Here is a 21,633-nt window from a genome sequence, read left to right as displayed (position 1 = left end):
TAATCAGCAAGGTATCTAAGTGTCCACTAGACGTCTTCTCAGGTCTGATTGAACAATGAATTCTCAAATAAATAAAATTATTACATACTAAGTAAATATTACTATGACTGCAATAAGGTGCCTTCAGTCTCTTCATTGATAATGAAAACTCAAAATTACAGTTTCAAAAATGAAACCCACAGGACAAACAAATTTATTTAAAGATATTCATAATACTGCCATCTAAATATGTAAATACATCTGTTCATCTTTTCTGTTTTACAATACCTCTTCCTGAGCACTCAGAGGGACTGCTCTGAGCCTTCTGAAGTACAGGCTTGTGTAGCTCTGGGCATCTCGGGCTCGCTGCAGGGCAAAATCCCAGTTGCTTCGCTGCCGTTGCTCCCTGATCTCACTTAGATTGGCCTGAATGGCAAACATCCACCACTGCTGGCAGCTGGACAGAAAAGCAATATTGTACACGGACTCAAATGTGTACTAAATAAACAGTATCCGTAATGAGGTGCAATGTGGCAGGTTGCATATAGAAAGTTTAAACAACGATGTCAATGGAATTTATGTATAAAGTGTAGACATGATGTTCAAAGCAGAGAACAAAGCCTTTGTAGGTGCTCTACAGGAGGGACTAACATGCAATACATGTGGATCAGTGTCTTCACGGTGGGATTGGCTCCAGCAACCCCGACAACCCAGAAACAATAGAAGATAGATAAAGGAATGAATGTCTGCTGCCCAGGCAGACCTCTCACAAAGGACATCTTATATGTTATTGACTCTTAACCTCGTTCAGTTAGTGAGCAAAGTTAAAAGATCACGCTCATATTCTGGATTCTTTTGTTTCCGTGAAAGACAAATGTCCTAAACGTAAAACTGAGGCTAAATGACACCACGCAAGCACTCAGCCAAGTTTGTAGAAGAGTTGAACACAAGTGGAAAGAGGACGGACTTCTTAACCAGCTCGATCAGTCACGGTCTGTCTGTCTATGATGGAAAACACAATGAGCTGATAAAAGGTTGCAGCTGGCCTCAGAACTAGCTTGCTTCTCTTCCATGTACCAAGGTACAAGGTACAACTTTGTAACAACATTATAAATATGTTCAGCATATGTTGCCAGCACTACCTTGCCATGGTTGTGGTTGTTTGACTCTGAAGTATAATAGTTACTTCTTGCCTTATCAGTTTTCCTGAGCATCATATATAGAACTACCACTGCAGTTGTACAAGAGACAAAGAACAAATATTTTGATTACACGTCTGAGAAAGTCAGCTGCTTCCCATTATGAAAAGAAGTATGGAAGTGTGAACTTACTTTCCAGAAATTGGAACTTTAGGTCTCCATTTTCGATAAAGCATCTCTCTTTCCCGGCGGTCTAGCTCTTTCAGGAAAGCCATGATCTGCTGGTACTGTACCTAATGGACACCACACACACACACGGTAACTGCTCAGTCTGAATGTTTCTGTTACAGGGTGGGCTAATGATCTGATATTTGCCTGAGAAAACACAGGATTTGGTGTTCAAGCAAGTGAAATGATTTTGTGTTGGTTGATTGTGTTGTAATACCATCTTAACTCTCTGCAAAACTCTATCCCTTTGCAATACCAATACTGCTATGATATAGTATTATATATATGTGGCTGTGTCAGTGTGTAAAAGTGACCAAAATAAAGCGTGTTGGTTGTTAACACAGACCTGTGACAAGCGTAAGGACATGGGTTCTAGCTGAACTTGACCCTCAATCCGTGGGGTGCTTCGAGACCTCAGAGGCTCCTTGGAGGCATTTCTTCTGAGTAGCACTGAGGCACACACTGGTTCAAAGATATATTGATGCTCACGGCTCTGCATACACCCAGTCATTGCATCCTGTACAATTAGAAAACTAATCAGACAAGTAATAGTGAACTTGTACTGGGGAGAATTGAAACCTGGACTATACAGCTTAAGTGTTTCACCAAGCAGCTCATATTTTCTGCCTCATATATCAAATATAATCAGACTAAGTATTAACCTACAGTATGACTTTAAGAATGATTTTATTGAAGTTATGTGGGAAAGTCCATTTTCTTTGGATAAATGGATATCTATTGCTTTAATGTCACGATACCCTTAGCACAAACAACAGATCAAAAAAATTGGATGTCTTGTGAAACTTAAATAATGGTAGTACACCTAAATACTCTATAGCCATCTTCCCACAGAGTGATACAGTTCAGTTCGGAACAGTACGGGAAACAAAGCGTGATTATATGGTACAGTACAATATGTAAATAGTAGTAGTAGAATTTCAATTGTCAGTAGTTAAAAACATTACCAAAACAATCACCACCCATCATAATGGTAGGGTACGGTAAAGGTGGAGCTAGACCCCTTACAGTCCCCTGATTGGCTGACCGTGCTATATGCCAAAATACAGCATTTGTTATTATCCTGTGTTGGGGTGGGAAAAGGGAGCGGGCCGTTTTTTGACCCAGGGAAAAAAAGGAGACTCGTGTCAGCAAACAACAGTCTACCAGGGTCGACCAAGGAGGTCAACCCTGGTATCTCCAGACACAACTATCACCATCCGACACGCCCCCAACCTACCAAGTAAGGGTACTGTTAGCAGTCAAAATGTAAGTCAGTTCAGCGTGTACCATTCCAAATTTCACCATATTGTATGAAACTGTACCACACGACTCAGTGGAAACACTGCTCATATGACCATGTAGCGCTCTCTAAATAGTTGAGGGTTTCTCAGAAGTCAGACCTGGATCTGATTTGTTGGCAGCTGTCCCAGCATTTCACACTCAGTGTCCCAGTAGACACAGAAGTCTTTAATCTCAAGTTGCTTTTGTCGAAGGGACTTCATGACCTGTACGTACAAAGAAACCTCCTGATAAACTTAAAAGCAAAGACCAATGGTTCTCCACAATAGTTTTACAATATCAAGAGCTAACAAACACAATATAAATTCCAGTTTTTAAGGCATCAAAACAGGTATAAAAGAAGTATAAGCCAAACTGAAAGTCATGCTATATGTACTATCATTTCAATTGTCTCAACTCCACTGAAAACTGTAAACCAAAGGAATGAAGTTTAATTTTACCACTTACTTTAAAATTACTTTGATTGTACACTTACAGACTCTTTGGAGGGGTTCTGAGCAGAAATGTTGTTGATGCACACCCCAAAGGAAAAGGGTTTCTCTGGGTTGGAGAAGTCATCCTCAAATCTTAAATGTACATCTTGAATTTTCAGCTACAGATGAGACAGAAAACAGGTCAATCATGTGGACAATTAATAACAACCTGATTACTTTACATAGACCAGGCAAAGTGTCTAGACAGCAATGTGATTCTGATATTGAGAGGTTGTTTACATGTAAAGGTATCTTTCTTTTCTTTTCAATCTTTTTTTGGGGGGCAGGGGCTTTCTTGCTTTATGAGATAGGAAAGTTTTTGTGTGTTTTGTGTCTATGCGTTTTCAGCTGTTCAGCACTTTGTTCAACTTTTGTTTTGTTTTTTGAGTCGACTCATTTAGTTGTCACATTTTGATGAATAACTGTGGCAATTACTGATTTACTATACATACAGCAAGCGGTTGTCTAAACTGATGTGTGAGGTGTACGATATTGTATCCTGGCTATAGTAGATAACTTACCTCAATGTTTTCCACAATCCTGGTGACTACAGAGGCTGTCACAGAGTACCAGTAAGACTCTCCTCTCTGTTCACACTCACTCTGAACAAGCCAAAAACAATCACATACACTGTCAACAACAGCACAGATATAAAGTCACAAAGGTGCAAGTGTGTCTGGCTTTTAAATGGAGTAGATTTATTAAATAGGAAATTACACTCTTGAGTAATTATGTTCAATACAATCTCATGAATAATTAAGAGACTACTATTTAGAGCCATGTCAGGAGTAGTGACAGCTCTTTCCACTGTTAAAAAAGCTAAGGTTATCTGACATGTCCTATATCCATTAGTACCACACACTTGAGACTATGTACATTGCACCAAATAGAGCCTGACATCTCTAGCATTGATCTACCTACTTTGAATTTGTCTTCAAGAGCCTTAAGGAGACGTTTTTTCCGCTGTCTCTCCTCTTCTCTTTCTGTCTCTCCATCATAATCCTGCAGTTGTGTGGGGCCAATGATCAGGTTGAGCTGGGACATGGAGATGACCCATGGATCACTGTGTGGTCGGTAGAAGGGGATCTGAAGAGTAATCTTTCCAATGAAGCCTGGTGAAAACCAAGATGATGCATGGATAATTAAAAAGGAAACACAGATTGAAGCTGAAAAAAATAAATTATTAAACCATTCTACTCATCAAGCAATGATTGCAATAATGCTTAAATAGTAGCAAGGTGCATTTGAGGACATTCTTAAATTTCCCATTCAAATTTCAGTTGCCATTACAAGCAATACTTGGTCGGTTATTATATTATTTAACGCTTAAGCAGACAGCATAATTGTGAGCATCTCCTGAACAAGTAATCAGAGGGAATCATGTGGCCTACTCAGGGAAGATTCCCTTTACGTGTGTGGTACGTTCATGAGATCAGTCAGTCTATGTGCCTCACCTGCTTTGACTTCAAAGGGCAGATCAAACTCTCGCAGGGCATCTTTCCTCAGAGGGAGGTTCTCCAGCTCCACTGCACCTGAAAAATTAGAGGATAAAAAAAAATATTTTGTTGTAGAAGTTTGTCTACCTGTGACTGATTTGTAATTTATATTAATATAACAAACCATAGGACGAGTTTTAAATGTCTTAATATGGTTCCAATAAAACAACACCTATGCTGTAGGTGATGTTTTATAGGAACTTAAAAAAAAAAAAACAGGCCTTTATCCCTCCCTCTGCTTGAATTTCAGGCCTATCTCCAATCTTCCATTTATTTCCAAACTGTTGGAGAAAATTGTTCACATCCAGTTCATACAATTCATAAAATACATAAAATACATACATAATAGTATTAATGAGCTGCTCCAGTCTGGTTTCAAGGCTCTACACAGTGCCGTTTTGTATGTCTCAAAAAACATTCTTTTGATAATATGGCTCTGGGAAGTTTGTTGTCCTGGTGCTTTGAGATTTATCTGCTGCACTGACACTGTTGACCACAGCATTTTAATTTCTTGCCTTGGACACTATCTCGGTATTAAGGGTGTTACCTTTGACTGGTTTCACTCTTGCTTAACTGATGGCAGTTTCTGTATTAAAACTGACAACTTTGTGTCTTCAACAGCTCCTATCCCCCTCAGTGTTCAGTCCTCAGCCATCTTTTATTTGCCCTTTATTTACTCCCCCTTGGTTCTGTTTTTAGGAAACCTATTATCTCATTCCACATTTACACTGATGATTGCCAGATCTATGTTCCTTTGGTCCAAAACGACTTCTATTATTCCAACCACTCACCAATCATCTTAATGACATTAAAACTTGGCTCTCATTAAACTTTCTGAACCTCAAAGAGAACAAGAACGAAGTCATGTTGTTTGGACTGAGTAGTAGTTCTCCCCTCAGTATTGACCATGGTTCTCTGCCACTGTATTTCAAGCATTCTGTCAGTAATTTGGGGGTAAAGTTCAACTTCAACTAGAAGAAAAATAACAAAGGTGAAACCCATTTTATCTAGACCAAATTTCAAGAAATTAATCCATGCTTTTATCACAAATCGCCTTGACTATTGCAATTCTCTTTATGAGGGAATCAGCCAAGCTTCCCTTGCCAGTCTGCAGCTTGTGCAAAACTCTGCTACCTGCATTTTGATACAGAATTGGAGGCGCCAGCACATCTCACAACCATCCTGACTTCCTTTCAATAGCTCCCTGTGCAGTTGATTTTTACATTTTCTTTATTGGTTTTCAAATGTCTAAATGGGCTCTTGCTCCATACCGCTCTGACCTGCTGCAGCCTTACTGCCCTCTTTGATTCGTAAGATCGGGCAATCAGCTGCTGCTGACAGTCCCTGAAACAAGACTGAAATTCAGGGGGAATCGAACGTTTTCTACTGCTGCTCCCAAGCTCTGGAACGAGTAGCCTTTGCACACGAGACAGGTCTCCGCACAGCCTGTCTTTAAATCTCTTTTAAAGAAATACACTTGTACTCCTTGGCTTTTCATTCACTGTGATTTACTGTTCACCTTGCCTGGCTTCCATGTAGTCCACTTGCTGTGAGTTGTCTTGCCCCTGTGCTTTATGTTTTTATGCTTTTGGTGTTATTCTTACCCCTTGTGTTTATGTCTTTACACAGCATCATCTGTTGTAGTTATGTTTTATTGTTAATGTACAGCACCTTTGCTACCTTTGTGGTTTTAAAGAGTGCTTTATAAATAAAAGTTACTTACATACCTACTGAAACTAAAGCCTTACAGATTTAGACACTTATTATAGATAACATTTAAATCAATTTGAAATTCTGACTTTCATTCATTTGAAAGTCAAGGAAGAGCTTACTCCTTTACGCATATGTAATTACCTCATATACAACAGTAAAGCAGAGACTGTATTCCCTTAAATAAATTTTTATCCAGGGAAAAAAGAAGCATGTACACATCCAGAAGACTGCATTCTGCTTTGTAAAATAATAGCAATAATTCTTAGCAATCAGAAAAATGGAGAGGTGCAATTACCTTTCAGAAGGGCAATGGAGAGCTGATCCGTGTTTAGGTTGCTGACATATTTACCAAGATATGTGTTTAGCACCCAGGCAGCAAGGCCTTCCAACATTCTGATAGCTCACGGACAATGAGAGCTACACCACGCTGGAATGCTTTCAAAAACCTTCCTGGTAATAATCCTGAAAGTGGAGATGTACAATGTCAAATAAACACATGAAGCTATTTTTTTTTTTAAACGTTGAAATAGTGCTAATTACATTGATCACACTCTTCATTACGCCAAATGCAGTCTGTGCTCATGCAGAGGAGCTATGTCCTTTTCCAAATTCCATTCTGACTTGTAAAAAGTTCATTTCTTCATAGCCACAAATCAGTAGAAGCCTCAGTGAAACTTTAAAGGCTTTTATGGATTGTTATTCTGTCAATAAATTTAGAACATGGTGGCGAACTAGAAAATTTCCTGAAGAACTGAAATAATGCTAAATAAGCTAAAATAATAGAAAATAATAAAAGAAGAAGTGATGTAAACAATGAAGAAATGCTATAAAAGGTGAAGCGATTTGAAAAATTTTAAGTGACTAAAATAATCTGAAGCTGGGAGTTGAAAGGTGTAAGACGGTAGAAAAACATATAAAGTATATAAACAACGTGGGAAAATCAGCACAGAATTGTTCTACGGCTGCAACGATTAGTTGACATAATCGATTAAGACGACTAAAACAATTTGTTAACTTGAAATTTTTGCGTCGACTTATCATAACACCTTGATGTATGATAATAAGATATTCACATATCGGCTCATTTATAAATGCGATGCGCTGGCAGTTAGTGGGGGCAGTGTAGCGTCCACTGCCTGTACTCTGTATGGCACCACAGAAGAAGAACGCATGAATTACGGCGGAACAGAGAAGGAGAGGCTGGAAAAGCGACACCCAATGTTTCTGAAGTATGGGAGCACTTCTCGGAAAACAGCAACGAAACGGGTTACATGCAAACTGTGCAAAGCCGAGCTGCCACATCATGGCGGAACTACAGCGATGGATGAGCAATTGAAACAACAGCGGCCAGGAGCCGAGGTGTCTAACATGACATCCAGATGGTTCAGACGGGCAAGATTTCTATTAGGATGGAAATGACTGTCATCTAAAAGAAAGCCATTCTTCATTTGTTTTAACTTTATATGCAGTTCCTTCGGGAAATCACCATTTTGAGCTCACAATAAATGACCCAAATTCAAGTAGACTCAGCCTGCATTTTTTCTTAATTTCCTCAATCAAGCATTTTGGACCGCAACAATCACAAAAAACGAAACAAAATTAAACAAATAAACAAACAAACAAACAAAAAAAATAGAGAAACGGGAGCGACTGCTTATAACATCCACAATATGTAATGTTGGTTACCTGTTGCTATTTTGAGCCACTTATTTGTACATATTTTATTTTTGTTTGACTATTTGCACTTTAATGTTGTATTATGTCATGTATTTACTTATATTCATTGTGATCACAATAGTTTTATATTAAGAATAAATTTACTGTCTTACAAATACAAGTTTAAGGGTTTGGCTCATCATTATTTTGAAAATAATTGTGACTAATCCAAAAATATATATCACTGGTTTAATTGACAACTAAAATAATAATTAGTTACAGCCTTAAAGCAACATTTGTAAATTGAAGAATAGTCTTTAAGACTGTGAATAAACTATTTTATAAATCAATACATCTGTGAGGTTTCTTTGTCTCTATGGCAAAACGTGGATTCAGAAGTCAGGTAGAGAAATGGGAGTTTTATGCTTTTCTCCAAAAACATACCTCCTCAAACAGAGGATGCTTGTTTACGTTCTGCAAGTCACTTGAAGAAAACAGAATTTCCTACAGCAAAATTATGTATGTAGAGAAAAACCTGTGGCCACTGGAACGAGTGAGCAAGATTATTTGGATACATTTTAGACCCTTCTTCCACTCCAGCTGTAATGCCACCTACACTAGCCCTGAATGTTCTGTTCATCCGACACACATCTTTAAAATTGAAAACAGTATAAAAGAGAAACAATGAGTCATAAATAGCAATTTGCTAAAGGTGAAATACAAGTTTAATAGATGTCAAAACATTAAACTTTCAAAAAAATCTCGGGCTAAACGTATGCTGAGGTTTTTGGAGAAAAAGGGGTAGACACACACCAATGCCCTGAAAGAGCTGCATGTTTGAGTATTTTTGAACGGGTTTTTCAGCACAGAGTTAGACTGGTGCCCCACCCTCGCCAAACGCAGTTGCAGTTACGCAAGTTATGTACCTGTGATAACATCAATTATGACCAGGTTGAAGTTTTTGAGCGAATGTACATTAGATAAAGTGCAATTACTGTGAAACTGAATTGTTAGTTAGCATTATTTTTAAGTAGACGCGTTTTCTTTCACTGAGATCAAAGTGAAAGTGTTTCAGGCCGTGTCTTCAGTTACACCTAACTATAAAGTCAGTAACAGGTTTAGTTAAAGCAGTGCCAGGTCTAATCAAAGTCTGTGGCATACCAAAGGCTGCCTTCTTATCCGGCCCTGGCAGCGTGTCAGTGACCTGAACACTCAACTAAAGTTAGATGTTAACGAAGCAGTTCGATAACTTCGCGTACCTACAAGTCCTGTTATTACACCAAAAACAGTGCAGTTGACTCACCGATTCAGACGGCAGGTCTGCTTATCGATCCAATTTTGCTGAGTCCATGTCACTACCCGTCTGTGGACACGGTCAGAAGGCGGACATGTCCTGTAGACACACACTCAGGAGAGGACTCACGCCAAAGGCACGATTAGCCTTATACGATCCGCATACTGAAACACCGTGCCGGGCAGTTAATTACAGGCTTATATACACTTTAGGAAATTGGGTAAAAGAAAAAAATAATGATGAACCCGCTGAATATTTGTCACCCTTTGTAAACCGCAAACCTGCCGTGGTTACCGTGACGGACGGGGCAAGGTTGTGATCAAAGTGGGCTAGCCACTTAGCTCAGACGAAGGGTGAAGGCTCACAGCCGTAAAGGAGCAGCTGACGCTATCACACTCAAAAGCAGTACTAAGCGGGTTTTTTTGTTTTTGTTTTTTTTGTTGTTTTTTTTTTTTACAAAAAATAAATGTAATCCTCCCAGAGCAAACGGGTGACTCCTGTGTTTTCAGACAACAGAGCTGTGTGTAGCCGCATTGTAACTAAACACGTCGTAGAGTTGAACTTCTGTACTTCTGGTCACGTGACAAAAACAAATCGTTTCTTCTTCTTCGTTTCTTTTCTCTTTCTTTCGTTTGTTGGCGGCTGATAATCAGCGTTTAACGCGCGTTACCGCCGACCACTAGGTTGGAGTGTAGACTGCACACAGAAGTTGCCCATTAAACAAGGCATTCAAACTAATATAACATAATCGCCCGAGAGGCTTTATTATGTGGTGTAAAAATGCATGCAATTAATATGGCAATAAGTACAAGTTGGAAAACTGCGAGATAAAGATAACTTCTTTGAGGATGCGGTAACTTTAATGCTGTTTATCCTGAGGAGAAAACATAAAAACAATAAAACTTGGTTTGGGATGTAGAAGATTTTGGAAGAAGTCAACTCTGGTGTAATTACTGCAAATAGCTCTTGCTACTGAGGCACAACTATGTCAATCTGAATCAAAGGCATGTTCAAAATTAATATTTTAATTGTCATGTCTACATAATGCCATTATTGAAAACAAACTTTAAATGCTGATTAGTTTTTTGTTGGTGTTGGACAAAATAAACATCCTTACATCTGGAGAATATGATTTCCAGGATGGAGCATTTCATGTGGCCAAATTTCAATTTAATTTACATTTTGATAAATTTTGCAGCCCTAGGTGACATTATGATGGTCTTTCTTGAAGTTTACAAATAAGTTTACAGGTTAAGGGGAAAAAAATGCCCCCAAAACATTACGTCATTCGAGGACCCCAAACCTCAGTCCACATTTTTTACACTATCCATTTTCAAGAAAAGGCCAATCTAAAATATCAAATCTATTACAAAGAAAATGGGTGTTCTGGAAAATCTTGTGCATGGGAACCAATATGGGTGACAGACAAAAGACATGCCCTATAGTTTAGAGCAGGGGTTCCCAAACGTTTCCATGCCATGGCCCCCCAAACAGCATTAGCTTCTGGCCACTGACCCCCTTTGCAAACCCACTGAAACATCAAAGAAACATCAACTTTTAGAATGATTTCCTTAATTTTATTCAATATTCAATAATAATTTCATTTGCTTAGCATAATAATATAATAACATATTCACAACACTGTATTACAGTTCCATTGAATAATAACATTTTCAACAAACTGCTGATAAACAAGAACACAACAAAATAAATCAGACCTCTCTCAACATGTGTGTTTGTGTGAGTGAGTGAGACATACAGAAATTACACTACTGGGAGGGATGGGCTTGGTGGCTCCCGAGTATGTCATCTCCATCAGCTCCTCCTGTGACTTTATTTCCAGACTAGAACCGACACCGGGGGCAAAAGGGTTCCTAACCCAGTTTAAATGTGTGTTTTCAAGATCAGGGAAATAGTAATGAATGAAGTTTTGACTGGCAGGCAATCAGAAAGATGAGCATGGCAAATAACATGTAATTTATATTTTATAATGATGATTTAAAAAGTAATTATTCTTTTTTTTTTATTCTTCCTTTATTATTCTGTAACTCCTTCCAGATGGCAGCAGGGTAAAGAGGTTGTGGCCTGGGTGCGAGTAGTCCTTGATTGTATTTTTAGCACGTTAAAGACATCTGTGCAGCACAGCTGCACAGATGCCAGATTTAGATGCCTAAATTGTAATTTATCAAGGAATAAATTCAGCTATAGAAGAGCTTTATCTGAAGATGCTGTGGCTAAATTTAAAGAGAACATTCGGTCATCATTCCCAACAATACCATATCTAAATTCAAATGAGGACCAAATGACCCTGTGATTAGCATGATGGTCCATCCTGTGTTCAAATCTTGACGATGCTGCCCCTGTCAAAAAGAAAGTAATCAAACAGAGGAAGCTGGCTCCCGGGTGGGAGCCAAGCAGATGTCAAGGAAATTAGAAAGACATTCGCGTTCCAGTAAGTTGGAAGAGTTCTGTACTTGGACCAATCAAGAACATTATCAAGAAACACAGCATCAACTTTCACTGCTATGCAGATGACATTCAGCTGTACTTATCAATGAAACCAAATGAAGTCAGCCAGATAGTCAAACTGCAGACATGTCTTGAAGACATAAAAGTCTGGATGACACAAAATTTTTTACTGCTCAACTCTGACAAAACTGAAGTTATTGTACTCGGTCCTGAGTACCTCAGAGAAATGCTATCTAATCATCTCGTCAGTCTGGACGGCATTACTTTGGCTTCCAGCTCCACTGTAAGAAACCTTGGAGTAATCATTGACCAGGACATGTTCTTTGTCCCTCACATAAAACAAGTCAGTAGGGCAGCTTTCTTCCACCTGAGAAACATTAGGAAAATCAGAAACATCCTCTCACAGGATGATGCAGAAAAACTAGTCAATGCATTTGTAACTTCTAGGCTGGACTACTGTAACTCATTACTATCTGGGTGTCCAAACAAATCTCTGAACGGCCTTTGGTTGATTCAGAATGCTGCTGCACAAATATTAACAGAAACTAGAAAAAGAGATCACATCTCTACTGTGTTTGCTGCTCTTCATTGGCTGCCAGTAAAATACAGAGTAGAATTTAAAATCCTTCTGTTAACATACTGTATAAAGCTCTTAACGGCCAAGCTCCATCTTATCTCAGAGAGCTCATAGTTCCTTACTGTCCTAGCAGGCCACTCCGCTCTCTAGATGGAGGTTTACTTGTGGTTCCTAGAGTCTCCAAGGGTAAATCTGGAGGCAGATCTTTCAGTTATCTCAGCGGGGTCAGCCATCTGACTGGACCGGTTGGGTTGGGAGGGAGAGAGAGAGAGAGTAGGAGGATAGAGAACACAATAAAAGCAAAATGTTCACATTTGAAAAAGTATTATTGACTGATACTACAAAAAGTTCATTGTCAAATATCAGCATTAAGGTAAAATAACAGAAGAATGGTAATAGCAGTGTTAAAATGACAGTAAAAACAGTGATAATAATCAGAACAAGAAAATTCCAGGGAAATTTTGAAGTGCCACGGGGCCCGTCGCTCGTCGCCTGTCGCCCGGACGAGCAACCCACGTACCGTCTTGCTTTCAAAAGCCTTACGGATCGAATTTCGATTCTGAGAACCGATTGCGCTCGATTCAATAGTTGATGTGACTTTGACCTAGATGAATGAGAATATGTGTGTGTGCGTCTGTATATTTGTCCCTGTTTGTGTTTGTGTATATGTGTGAGTGCGTCTGGATATTTGTCTCTGTGTGTGTCTGTGTATATGTGTGAGTGCGTCTGGATTTTTGTCTCTGTGTGTGTCTGTGTATGTGTGAGTGCGTCTGTAAGTTTGTCTTTGTGTGTGTTTGTGTATATGTGTAAGTGCGTCAGAATATTTGTCTCTGTTTGTGTCTGTGTATATATATATATACAGAGTGAGGTGAGACGAGCATGACACTCGATCTGTGAACTCCTTAAAATGAGCGTGTACGGACAGTGCGAAGACAGAGTGAAATTGTTTTGAGGAAAACCTTCATTTACATTACGTTAAATTGGGGCAGAAACAGGTGTTGCTGCCGCTCTGAGCCCCCCGTTTAAATTTGGTGAGGAGCTGACCTCTCAAAACATTTGACATTTTTTGAATCCCAAGACCTGTGTCTACATTTTGCCAAAAAAATAACTTGTCTCCTTTGTACGGGTTGGCCGTGAGCTCGAGTTAAAAATGAAAATGACGGTTACTTTGTGTTACATCTATCTCTCGTGTCATACACGCCTCAAAAGCTGCCTCCATTTGACCTGAGTCACTGCTTGAGTGCGTCCATCTTTCTCTCTCCATCTTGGATTGGAGACTGATCAGAACCTCACCAGCAGCAGCCCATTCCATAATGAGGCTTACCTGTTATAAAAGCCCTGCGTTGCCACTCCAACACTGCCAGATCATACCCTCTGATCAGCTGGTGCACTGCAGCTAGACTTTTGGTATTGCTCCCCATATTTTGAACCTGCTTGTTTGGCCTGTTTTCTCCTTCTCACTGCAATCATGAGAGAGAGCATCACAGTTGAAGAGTGAGAGTGAGTAAGCTAGACAAGACGAGAATAATGATCCGATAATAAGTGCAAAGAAGAAAAAGAAGAAGTTAAGAATAATCTCACATGGTGTGCATAAAAAAGCAATTTATGCTCTTGTGCTCAGAAACTGCGGTGCTTATTAAAGGCGGAAACATGAAGCAACACTTAAAAACAAAGTACAAGGCTCTTGAACAAAAACACCCACACACATCAAAACTCAAGGCACAAAAAACAGTTACATATAGAGTCCAGTATCGAAACACAAACCCAATCATTCACTGCCTAAGGCTGTGCTAACATCCAGAGAGTTGTTGTTTTTTTTTTTTGTTTTTTTGGTGGGTGGGGTGGCATGTGCTGTCCCTGGCAGCTAAGTGTGGAAGTGTAACCACTTAAATCACTTCTGCTGCTATTGCACCTCAAGAAAATGCTTCTGCTGGTTAAAGTGGTGTTTTGTTTCTAAAATCTTAAAACAAAAAACACCACTGATCAACTATTAATTTTTTTATATTAACACTTCACTGAAGGTACTAACTGTACTTTGCAGAAACATTAATAATAAAGCCTCTTATTACTCTGTTACTTAACGAAAGTAAGGCATTACTATATTGTGTTACTCTTGTAATGCATTACAGGCAAAACTGGCTACCATTGTCTGGTAGAACATTTCCAGACTCCTACACACTTTAAAGGATCTGAGCTTCTGGTAGGAAGTCTGCCTCTCCCTCTGCCCTAAAAACCTCATATGATACTTGCAATCCTGGTGATATCCTGACAAAAAGCAGTTAGTAGCAAGAAGTGATGTAAAGTGTGAGATGGTTTGATTGCTGAGGATGAGTGCTTTGGTTTCCATTCAGCAGTCCCTACATTTGGCCCTGTGAATCTCCCAGCAGATTATGATGTCATGGCAGTGTACTGGGAATAGATTCAGCCTTTCTTCTGTAGCCAGGGATCACATCTAGGATTAGTTGCATGTAAGTGGTGGTCTGTGGCCAGTGACTGCTCAGGAGCAGTGTAGATGAGTGCACAGAGCCATGCTGGCTTTTACTTTGTGGACCTTTGTAGGAACTGTAACTGCATGGTCTGGATTTTGCTGGCGGAAGATGAAGACTGACACAGAGACTATGGGAGAACGTTATGATTTGTTTTGCCTTCTTTGGTAAGGCAATCACCTTGTATGTACCTATTGAACCTGAACCTTCTTTTTAATCATCATTTAAGTTGATTTATCATGGTATCAAGGTAAGTTTCTTCATTTTATTTTATTGACATTTTTAGACCTCATCCGTCAAGCAAGATGAAAGTGAAATGGACCACAGTGGGCATGGTTTTCTTCTTTGTCCTCTCCATGGTCATGACCGGCTGTTTTATTTGGCAATATAAGATGACAACACTAAAGACAGGTAAAATTTCTTAGCCTCTTTGCTTTCAGTGTGCATTTCCAGAAACTGCAGCAGGATTGCGCCAAGATGGAAACAGTGATCACAAACGGGGGCTGTATTAAAGCAGACTTCAGCCTGCTGACAGACAAGAAGAGCAGGCAGGGAGGAGCAGAGTAATTATACTTTTGTGATTACCAACAAGAAAAAATCATAAAATCATAATCATAAAAGCAAATTAGAGTGTCAGCTGTTGGATTTTTTGGATTATGTTAGCTGCTATCACATTGTAAATTCACAAGGATGTAGATAAAGAAATATCTGAAATTCCAGAAAGCCCTAGTATTAAAACAGCTTAAATAATGTATTGAATTAATCATGTCATAATGATATATTATTTACTCCCTCCAAGATTTGGCACGTTTTCTGTGTGTGTGTGTGTGTGTGATTGCGGTGGCCTAAAATAACTGATTTTGTGGCAGCTTTCTCCAAACTTGCAATGTTTTGAGGCTTCTTTTTTTTTTTCAATAAAATTGCATCAGCTAGTGACTTCACGAATGTTGCAGATTTTTAACTGTTAATTGTAAAATTTCAACAAATTGACAAAATATGCTTTATTTGTGTATTACAATCAAGTGTTGAGAACATTTTTGAACACTGACAGCAATTCACTTTTATCTGCTGCAGATCAAAGTCATTAATGACATCCCAAACTCTGATTTGCTTTCACGCTAATAAATTAAATATGTAACTGTCTCTCTTACACTCGTTAGCTCCGGTGCACGAAAACACGCGCGCGCGACACACACACAATTTTCGAGTACAGTTTCCGACTTCGGCGACCAATTGCCGGTAAAAGCTCTCTACAAAAATGTCCCCGATTTAAATTGAGGAGGGGACAAAGCTGTGCTCAAACTCTAGTTATTACGGTAGCTGGTTGCCGCGCCACAGACAAGAGTGTTTTGGTTTTTATTTATTTATTTAGTTGGTTGGTTAGTCAGTTATTGCAGCCAGAAGTGACTGTGTGTGGTAGGAACTGTAACTTGGACTGGGACTACCAGTTTTGAAACTTCTTATTGGCTACTCATTTTCTTTAATGCGTATTATCACGCGGGGATGGACTTTCCCTGATTGATCGAATTTGTGGTAAAGTTGGGGTGATTGGATAAAATTGCAAATTTGCAAATGAATTTGCGTTAATTGTTGCAATTACAATCGCGACATTGTGAATTCGCAGTGGGACTGATCAGTGCAGACAGTTGTTAAACAGCCTAATTATGCCACTCTAATTATCCAGCCATCCCAATGGATTGGTAACTGTCCCGCCTGTGGGATCATACTAGTCTCTTACTGTTAAATAATAGTTTTAGAAAAACAGGCTCAGGACAAATATGTTGAAGATTATTAAATGCCTGCATTTTCACATAGGCACTGTTTTACATCAGGACTTAGATATGGGAAGCAAGAGTCGAACCCAATGTACTCGCACTATCAGGTGTTCACTGGATGGAGGAATTTTGAGATAATCTGCAGGGACATGAACATAATTTGTGAGGCTGTTAAGATGTTAGCAAAGCTACCAGATCAACAAGACCCAGCAAACATAAAACACTTGTATATTTCACAACAGAAATTATTAAATGCTTGGAGGAATTAAGAAAACTGCTTCTGAGTTGCACATGAATTTCCTGTATGCTTCCTGCATGGTGAGTGTTTTCCCCTCTTCGACAGAAGTGATTTTAGAAGAAGTGACAGTAGAGGAGATGTGTCCTCGCTTCCCTGAGCCTGTGCTCCTTAGACACCCTATAACATCACTGAAGGTGGCATTAGAGAAGGTGAATCTCAAGTTTTCGAAGTTCATATTACAGTGTTTTTTCATGCAGATATTCTAGATATAGTCAATTATTTTTATTGTTTTTCTGAACAGGTAGATATGCTCCTGAGGTCGAGCGTTCACACCACGAAGCTGCCTGCGATATCAGCCATAGTTGTGTTAAATGACTCGGTTCTGTGGAATGGAAACTTTGGCAAGAAGAACATAAGCGATCCCTCCTCACCTGCACCCAATGAGTACACAGTGTACAGGTGAGATTCACTGCCAACTCTTGTAGCACAAGTTTAAAAGACACACAAAATGTCACATAACAAAAGGAAAGTGGTGATCGGGCTAAAACCCAAATACTTTGTTATTAATATCAAGCCTTGAAAACAGCCCAGCCTCTTCATATTATTAGCAACTCCATCTGATTAATAATCATTGTCAACCTGCAGTGTAATTCTTCTGTCAAATATTACAGGTCTGGAGTCAGTGAAAGGTTTAGGATTATTGATTATAAAGGCTATGTAATCATGAGACTGAACCACTCCCTTAATTAATTAAATCTGTGAAGCTATTGTGAGAATGCTGTGCATTACTAAACCTAGGCTCATTTATTAATTTATAGAACCCTTTCTTAACTGGGACAAATATGTGTTGCATTCATTGTTCTTGCAGAATTGCCAGCTTATCTAAAATTTTCCCAACACTGATGCTATACAAACTATGGGAGGATGGTCTGGTGGACTCTCTAGATGACCCTTTTGATAAATACACAGACAACTTCACCATCAAAAACCCACTGGGGAAGAATGGGGGGCAAGCTTCCTCATCAGTCAGGACCTACAGCAGCCTGACTCCTGCCCTCAGTCTGCGCAGGATGGCCAGCCAGCTCTCAGGTAAGCACATTGTCTGTTTGGACCATCTTCAGCATCCATCAAAGCTGAAACACCATCTCTGAATTGTAGAGTGGCGTTCTCTCAGTCAGCCAACCATACTGCATTTTTGTATGCATGTGATGCTAAAAGTGTCATCGGGGAAATCATGTTGAGGTTGTCATGTCTTTCACTTTCCCTCCAGTGCAATTGTTTTCAGTTATCTTTGCATACTGTGTATTGAAAACCAAACAAACAAACAAAAAAAAAAGGGTTCCACAAAGGTTGTGGGGCAATCACAATGGAGGGAAAGTAGGGAAAAGACACAAAATAAAACAGCAGTGGACACATAAAGTAAAAAATGTCAAACCAAACAGGGAATAAATAATAATAATAATCATCATCATCATCGTCATAAAATAATAAACAATAATTTGAAAAATCCAAATGTGAAGCGCAGACCATGACAGTAATCTTATCAAAATAGTTGTTTAAGTGATAAGTGTTTATGGCCGTTACAGTGTACTAGCTCTTATTGTAGTTTTTTTCATACTGATAAACAGGTAGACTCAAGTTTTTAGGAGGTCTTATATTGCATTTAATGTACTATTTCATTAAATTTCATTCCTTTTAGCCCAGTGAAAGCTGATGTTGTCATTTGATTAGCCTTCCTCTGGGAGCAGCGTATACCCATTATAAAAATGAACATCCATGAAATAATGGATATTGCTTCAGTTCAAATTCATACCCAACTGGCTGGATATGAATAGCTCCACAGAGATATTTCAATTCCGTCAAGGACACACCACATTCCAACAACCCACTATAGTACCTTAGGTAATCTGAGCTCACCTGAGCAGAGAGGAGCTGTGTGTGTGTATATATATATATATATATATACTAAGTTCAACTGCATTCAGAGATAGAGGTAATCAGCTCAGGGCTCTTGGATTAATGGAGGGCAGAAGTGTTCATTTTGGTGCTGTACCTTAGTCATTTGTTTGAAATATTTCTAAACTGAACATTTGATTATCACTGATGTCCACAAAATGCTTCCAGCACGCACACATTGTGCAACCACTCAGCTTCTCACCAGATCAACTGTTTAAGGGTGTTAATATGAATATAAGAAGAAACTGTTACCTCAGATAAAATGATGGTCAAGATAACAGTTCAGTTTAGATCTCTACAAAGAGGATCCACATAATCATTGTGCTGAATACCTTTTTTAAGAAAGTCTATAATTACTTAGTCATTTATAAATAACCCACAAATGTACACACCAGTTATACTCACTAAGAATACTTGTACAGGTTTACCAAGAAGATTAAGGTCAACTAATCTCCTTTGGGGTGGAGACACGCAGGCAGCGCTTAATTTGTTACAAGATGATGTCCTTGTGGCAAATCCAGGCACCAAGTAAGACAGTTTCCTTTCTCAGTTGCACAATCTTTGACAACCTGTTCATGTTTAGAGCGGGTGTATGTCTGTGTATGAAGATGTTAGTGTTTTGATGACAGAAAACTTGCAAACATCTGTGAATTCACTGTCACTTCTCCCACAGGTGCCACTATAGCAATGTTGCTTTTTCCTTATTGGGCAACATTTTGGCCCCAAAGCTTGCTAACACAGACTTTGAGACCTGGGTGTTAGACAATATTCTGGAGAAACTCAGCATGGAGGACACGGGTTTCAACATAACACCAGCTGTTCAGAGGCAGATGGCTCTGGGTGTGTACAGCAGTGGCCAGCCAGCTCCACTCTATGACCTAGGTTGGTACCGGCCTGCAGGTCAGATGTATTCCACAGCAGCTGACATGGCCAAACTCATGATGGCTCTACTTGGAGCGTATGGTGGGACCCTGCTCCACCAGGACACCCTGAACACCATGATGACCCCAGTGGCACGATGTAACAGTGGCTATTTTGCCAACTCCACTGGCACACCATGGGAGATCAATGAACAGTTTGGCTACAATGTAGTGAGGAAGGATGGTGACCTGGATGGTTATACTGCCACCCTTGCCCTAGTGCCAAGGCTCAAGCTTGGAATGGTAGTCTTAATGGCAGGGGTAAGGCCTGCAAACCAGGACCTTGTGAGCCAGGCCTACAGTTCTCTTATCCCTGCAGTGGCGACCGCATTCAAGGAAGCTCAGCGAAAACTCAGATCACCACCCAACCCAACTCCATATGTTGGTTTTTACACTTATAGGAATATGACTTTCTATGACATTAAAGTAGGCTCAGATGGAGTGCTAGTCATGCAGCAGTTTGGACCAAAGGTGGAGACAATTGTGCTGTTCAATTACAAAATAATTCAGCTGGATTACCTTCAGGAAAGGGTTTTCAGGGTGGTGCTTGAGAGCCCCTACCCCTGCAAATTGAAGGTTAACGGTGCATCAGTTTCCCTGGAGGCACAGGATAGACAACTCTTCAACTTTTACCCTTTCAACAAGAAAGGTGTATCACCAGGATTTGATTCCCCTGGGCTCAACACATACAAGGTGACAAGGATAGCTGGCAGACCATATTTTAATAAGTAGTGAGAGGAAGTGTGTAAAAATGTTATTAGGTGTGAAATAAAATTATATATGAAGTGTTTTTATTTTTTGTTTTAAGTGTTTGTTATTTGGTAAAATAACCCAGTTACATCAACATGCATACACATACTGTTATATGCACAGCTGACAGTGAGGTAACTAGAACAATCCAAAGTGAAATCCAGGACACTCACCTCAACTACGCACCATATACATATACTAGGAAGAACATATTAGAATCATTGTTCAATGTAATAGAATAAAATTTATGAATGAGAAAGAGATTGGAGCAGTACTCGCTTCTTTAAAAAGACCTTACCAATTTAAAAGAAACTGAGCGGACTTTTTGGATTTTAGATGCCAGGCATACAATGCAAATTTAAGTTTTTTATCAACAGGATTTTCAATCCAGGGAGGCCAGGGATGGTGGTAACACTTCAATCATTTGTTGTTCTTTTAACTTCAATACATCCACTTCTAAAAAAAAAAATATTTCAGTGGTTTTATTAACGATATCTACAGATTGCAAAACTGATTAAAAACTGTCACTCCAATGTTACAGCCATCACAATATACAAGAACTGTTCTCGCACATGCAAGGGACGATTGTATCGCGTTTTAATTACATATAATTAATCAATCCTGGGAGTACTGTAAAATATGATGGGGGGGGGGGGGGGCACACAATGATTAAAAAAAAAACCCCAGAATCAACAAAGCCAGGAATGCATTCAGAATACTGAACAACATATGGAAGTCTCAGCAATATAGAACCAAGACAAAACTCAAGTTGTATTAGAGCTCCACCCACCCTCCTGCATGGCGCAGAATGCTGGAGAATGGCAGGAAGTGACAAGTGCCAGCTGTCAGTCTTCCACTCAAGGAGTCAGACCTAGAGCGCCACCTACTGGGCACAGGAAGTCAGCCTCCAGGTCCATGGCCAATAAACGAGCTCCTCCTCCAAATTTCATCCAAACTATTGTAACTGTCTGTTATACGTGCTTGTTTGGCGGTGATGCGAACTTCAATACGAAACACGATGTTCTTATAACTCAAATATTTATTAATAAACATTTTGTACAAATGCTGCAGGTCCTACCATGATCATATCTTGATGTGAATACTGACTGACCCCCAAATTCCACTGGATGCGGAACGGCGGCGGAGCTGATACGTTTCAACTCCAGTCAATGTATGTTCTCCCAA

General features: G+C 39.4%; 2 protein-coding genes across 5 annotated transcripts in view; one reads left to right on the top strand and one right to left on the bottom strand.

The window, feature by feature from the left end:
* The window catches only part of vps13d (vacuolar protein sorting 13 homolog D), a 56,961-nt gene extending 47,123 nt beyond the window's left edge, over positions 1-9,838 (bottom strand). For all 4 annotated transcript variants that reach the window (XM_029505520.1, XM_029505522.1, XM_029505521.1 and 1 more), the window contains exons 1-10: positions 9,287-9,838; positions 6,623-6,789; positions 4,573-4,650; positions 4,040-4,230; positions 3,640-3,720; positions 3,121-3,237; positions 2,747-2,851; positions 1,693-1,863; positions 1,311-1,411; positions 268-436 (exon numbers count right to left, since the gene is read on the bottom strand). In XM_029505520.1, coding sequence (XP_029361380.1) covers positions 268-436; positions 1,311-1,411; positions 1,693-1,863; positions 2,747-2,851; positions 3,121-3,237; positions 3,640-3,720; positions 4,040-4,230; positions 4,573-4,650; positions 6,623-6,719 — 1,110 coding nt within the window. In that variant the 5' untranslated portion in view covers positions 6,720-6,789; positions 9,287-9,838. The remainder of the gene's footprint in view (positions 1-267; positions 437-1,310; positions 1,412-1,692; positions 1,864-2,746; positions 2,852-3,120; positions 3,238-3,639; positions 3,721-4,039; positions 4,231-4,572; positions 4,651-6,622; positions 6,790-9,286) is intronic.
* Positions 9,839-15,114: 5,276 nt separating this feature from the next.
* Positions 15,115-20,430, top strand: LOC115045694 (putative beta-lactamase-like 1). Its single transcript, XM_029505485.1, has 6 exons — positions 15,115-15,220; positions 16,928-17,031; positions 17,124-17,281; positions 17,691-17,911; positions 19,201-19,306; positions 19,452-20,430. The coding sequence occupies exons 1-6, from the start codon at positions 15,115-15,117 to the stop codon at positions 20,428-20,430; spliced, it is 1,674 nt and encodes a 557-aa protein (XP_029361345.1).
* Positions 20,431-21,633: the final 1,203 nt, after the last annotated feature.

Source organism: Echeneis naucrates, chromosome 7 (genome assembly GCF_900963305.1).
Source record: "Echeneis naucrates chromosome 7, fEcheNa1.1, whole genome shotgun sequence".
Taxonomy (NCBI): domain Eukaryota; kingdom Metazoa; phylum Chordata; class Actinopteri; order Carangiformes; family Echeneidae; genus Echeneis; species Echeneis naucrates.
The sequence above is the reverse complement of the archived record's forward strand: the minus strand, read 5'-3'. Positions and strand labels throughout refer to the sequence as shown.

Excerpts from the sequence above, each read along its gene's own strand:
- LOC115045694 (XM_029505485.1), top strand. The coding sequence starts at position 15,115 with ATGAAAGTGAAATGGACCACAGTGGGCATGGTTTTCTTCTTTGTCCTC. Across the intron at positions 17,032-17,123 it reads TGAAGGTGGCATTAGAGAAG|GTAGATATGCTCCTGAGGTC; the intron begins GTGAATCTCAAG and ends TTTTCTGAACAG. Across the intron at positions 17,912-19,200 it reads GATGGCCAGCCAGCTCTCAG|GTTTACCAAGAAGATTAAGG; the intron begins GTAAGCACATTG and ends ATACTTGTACAG.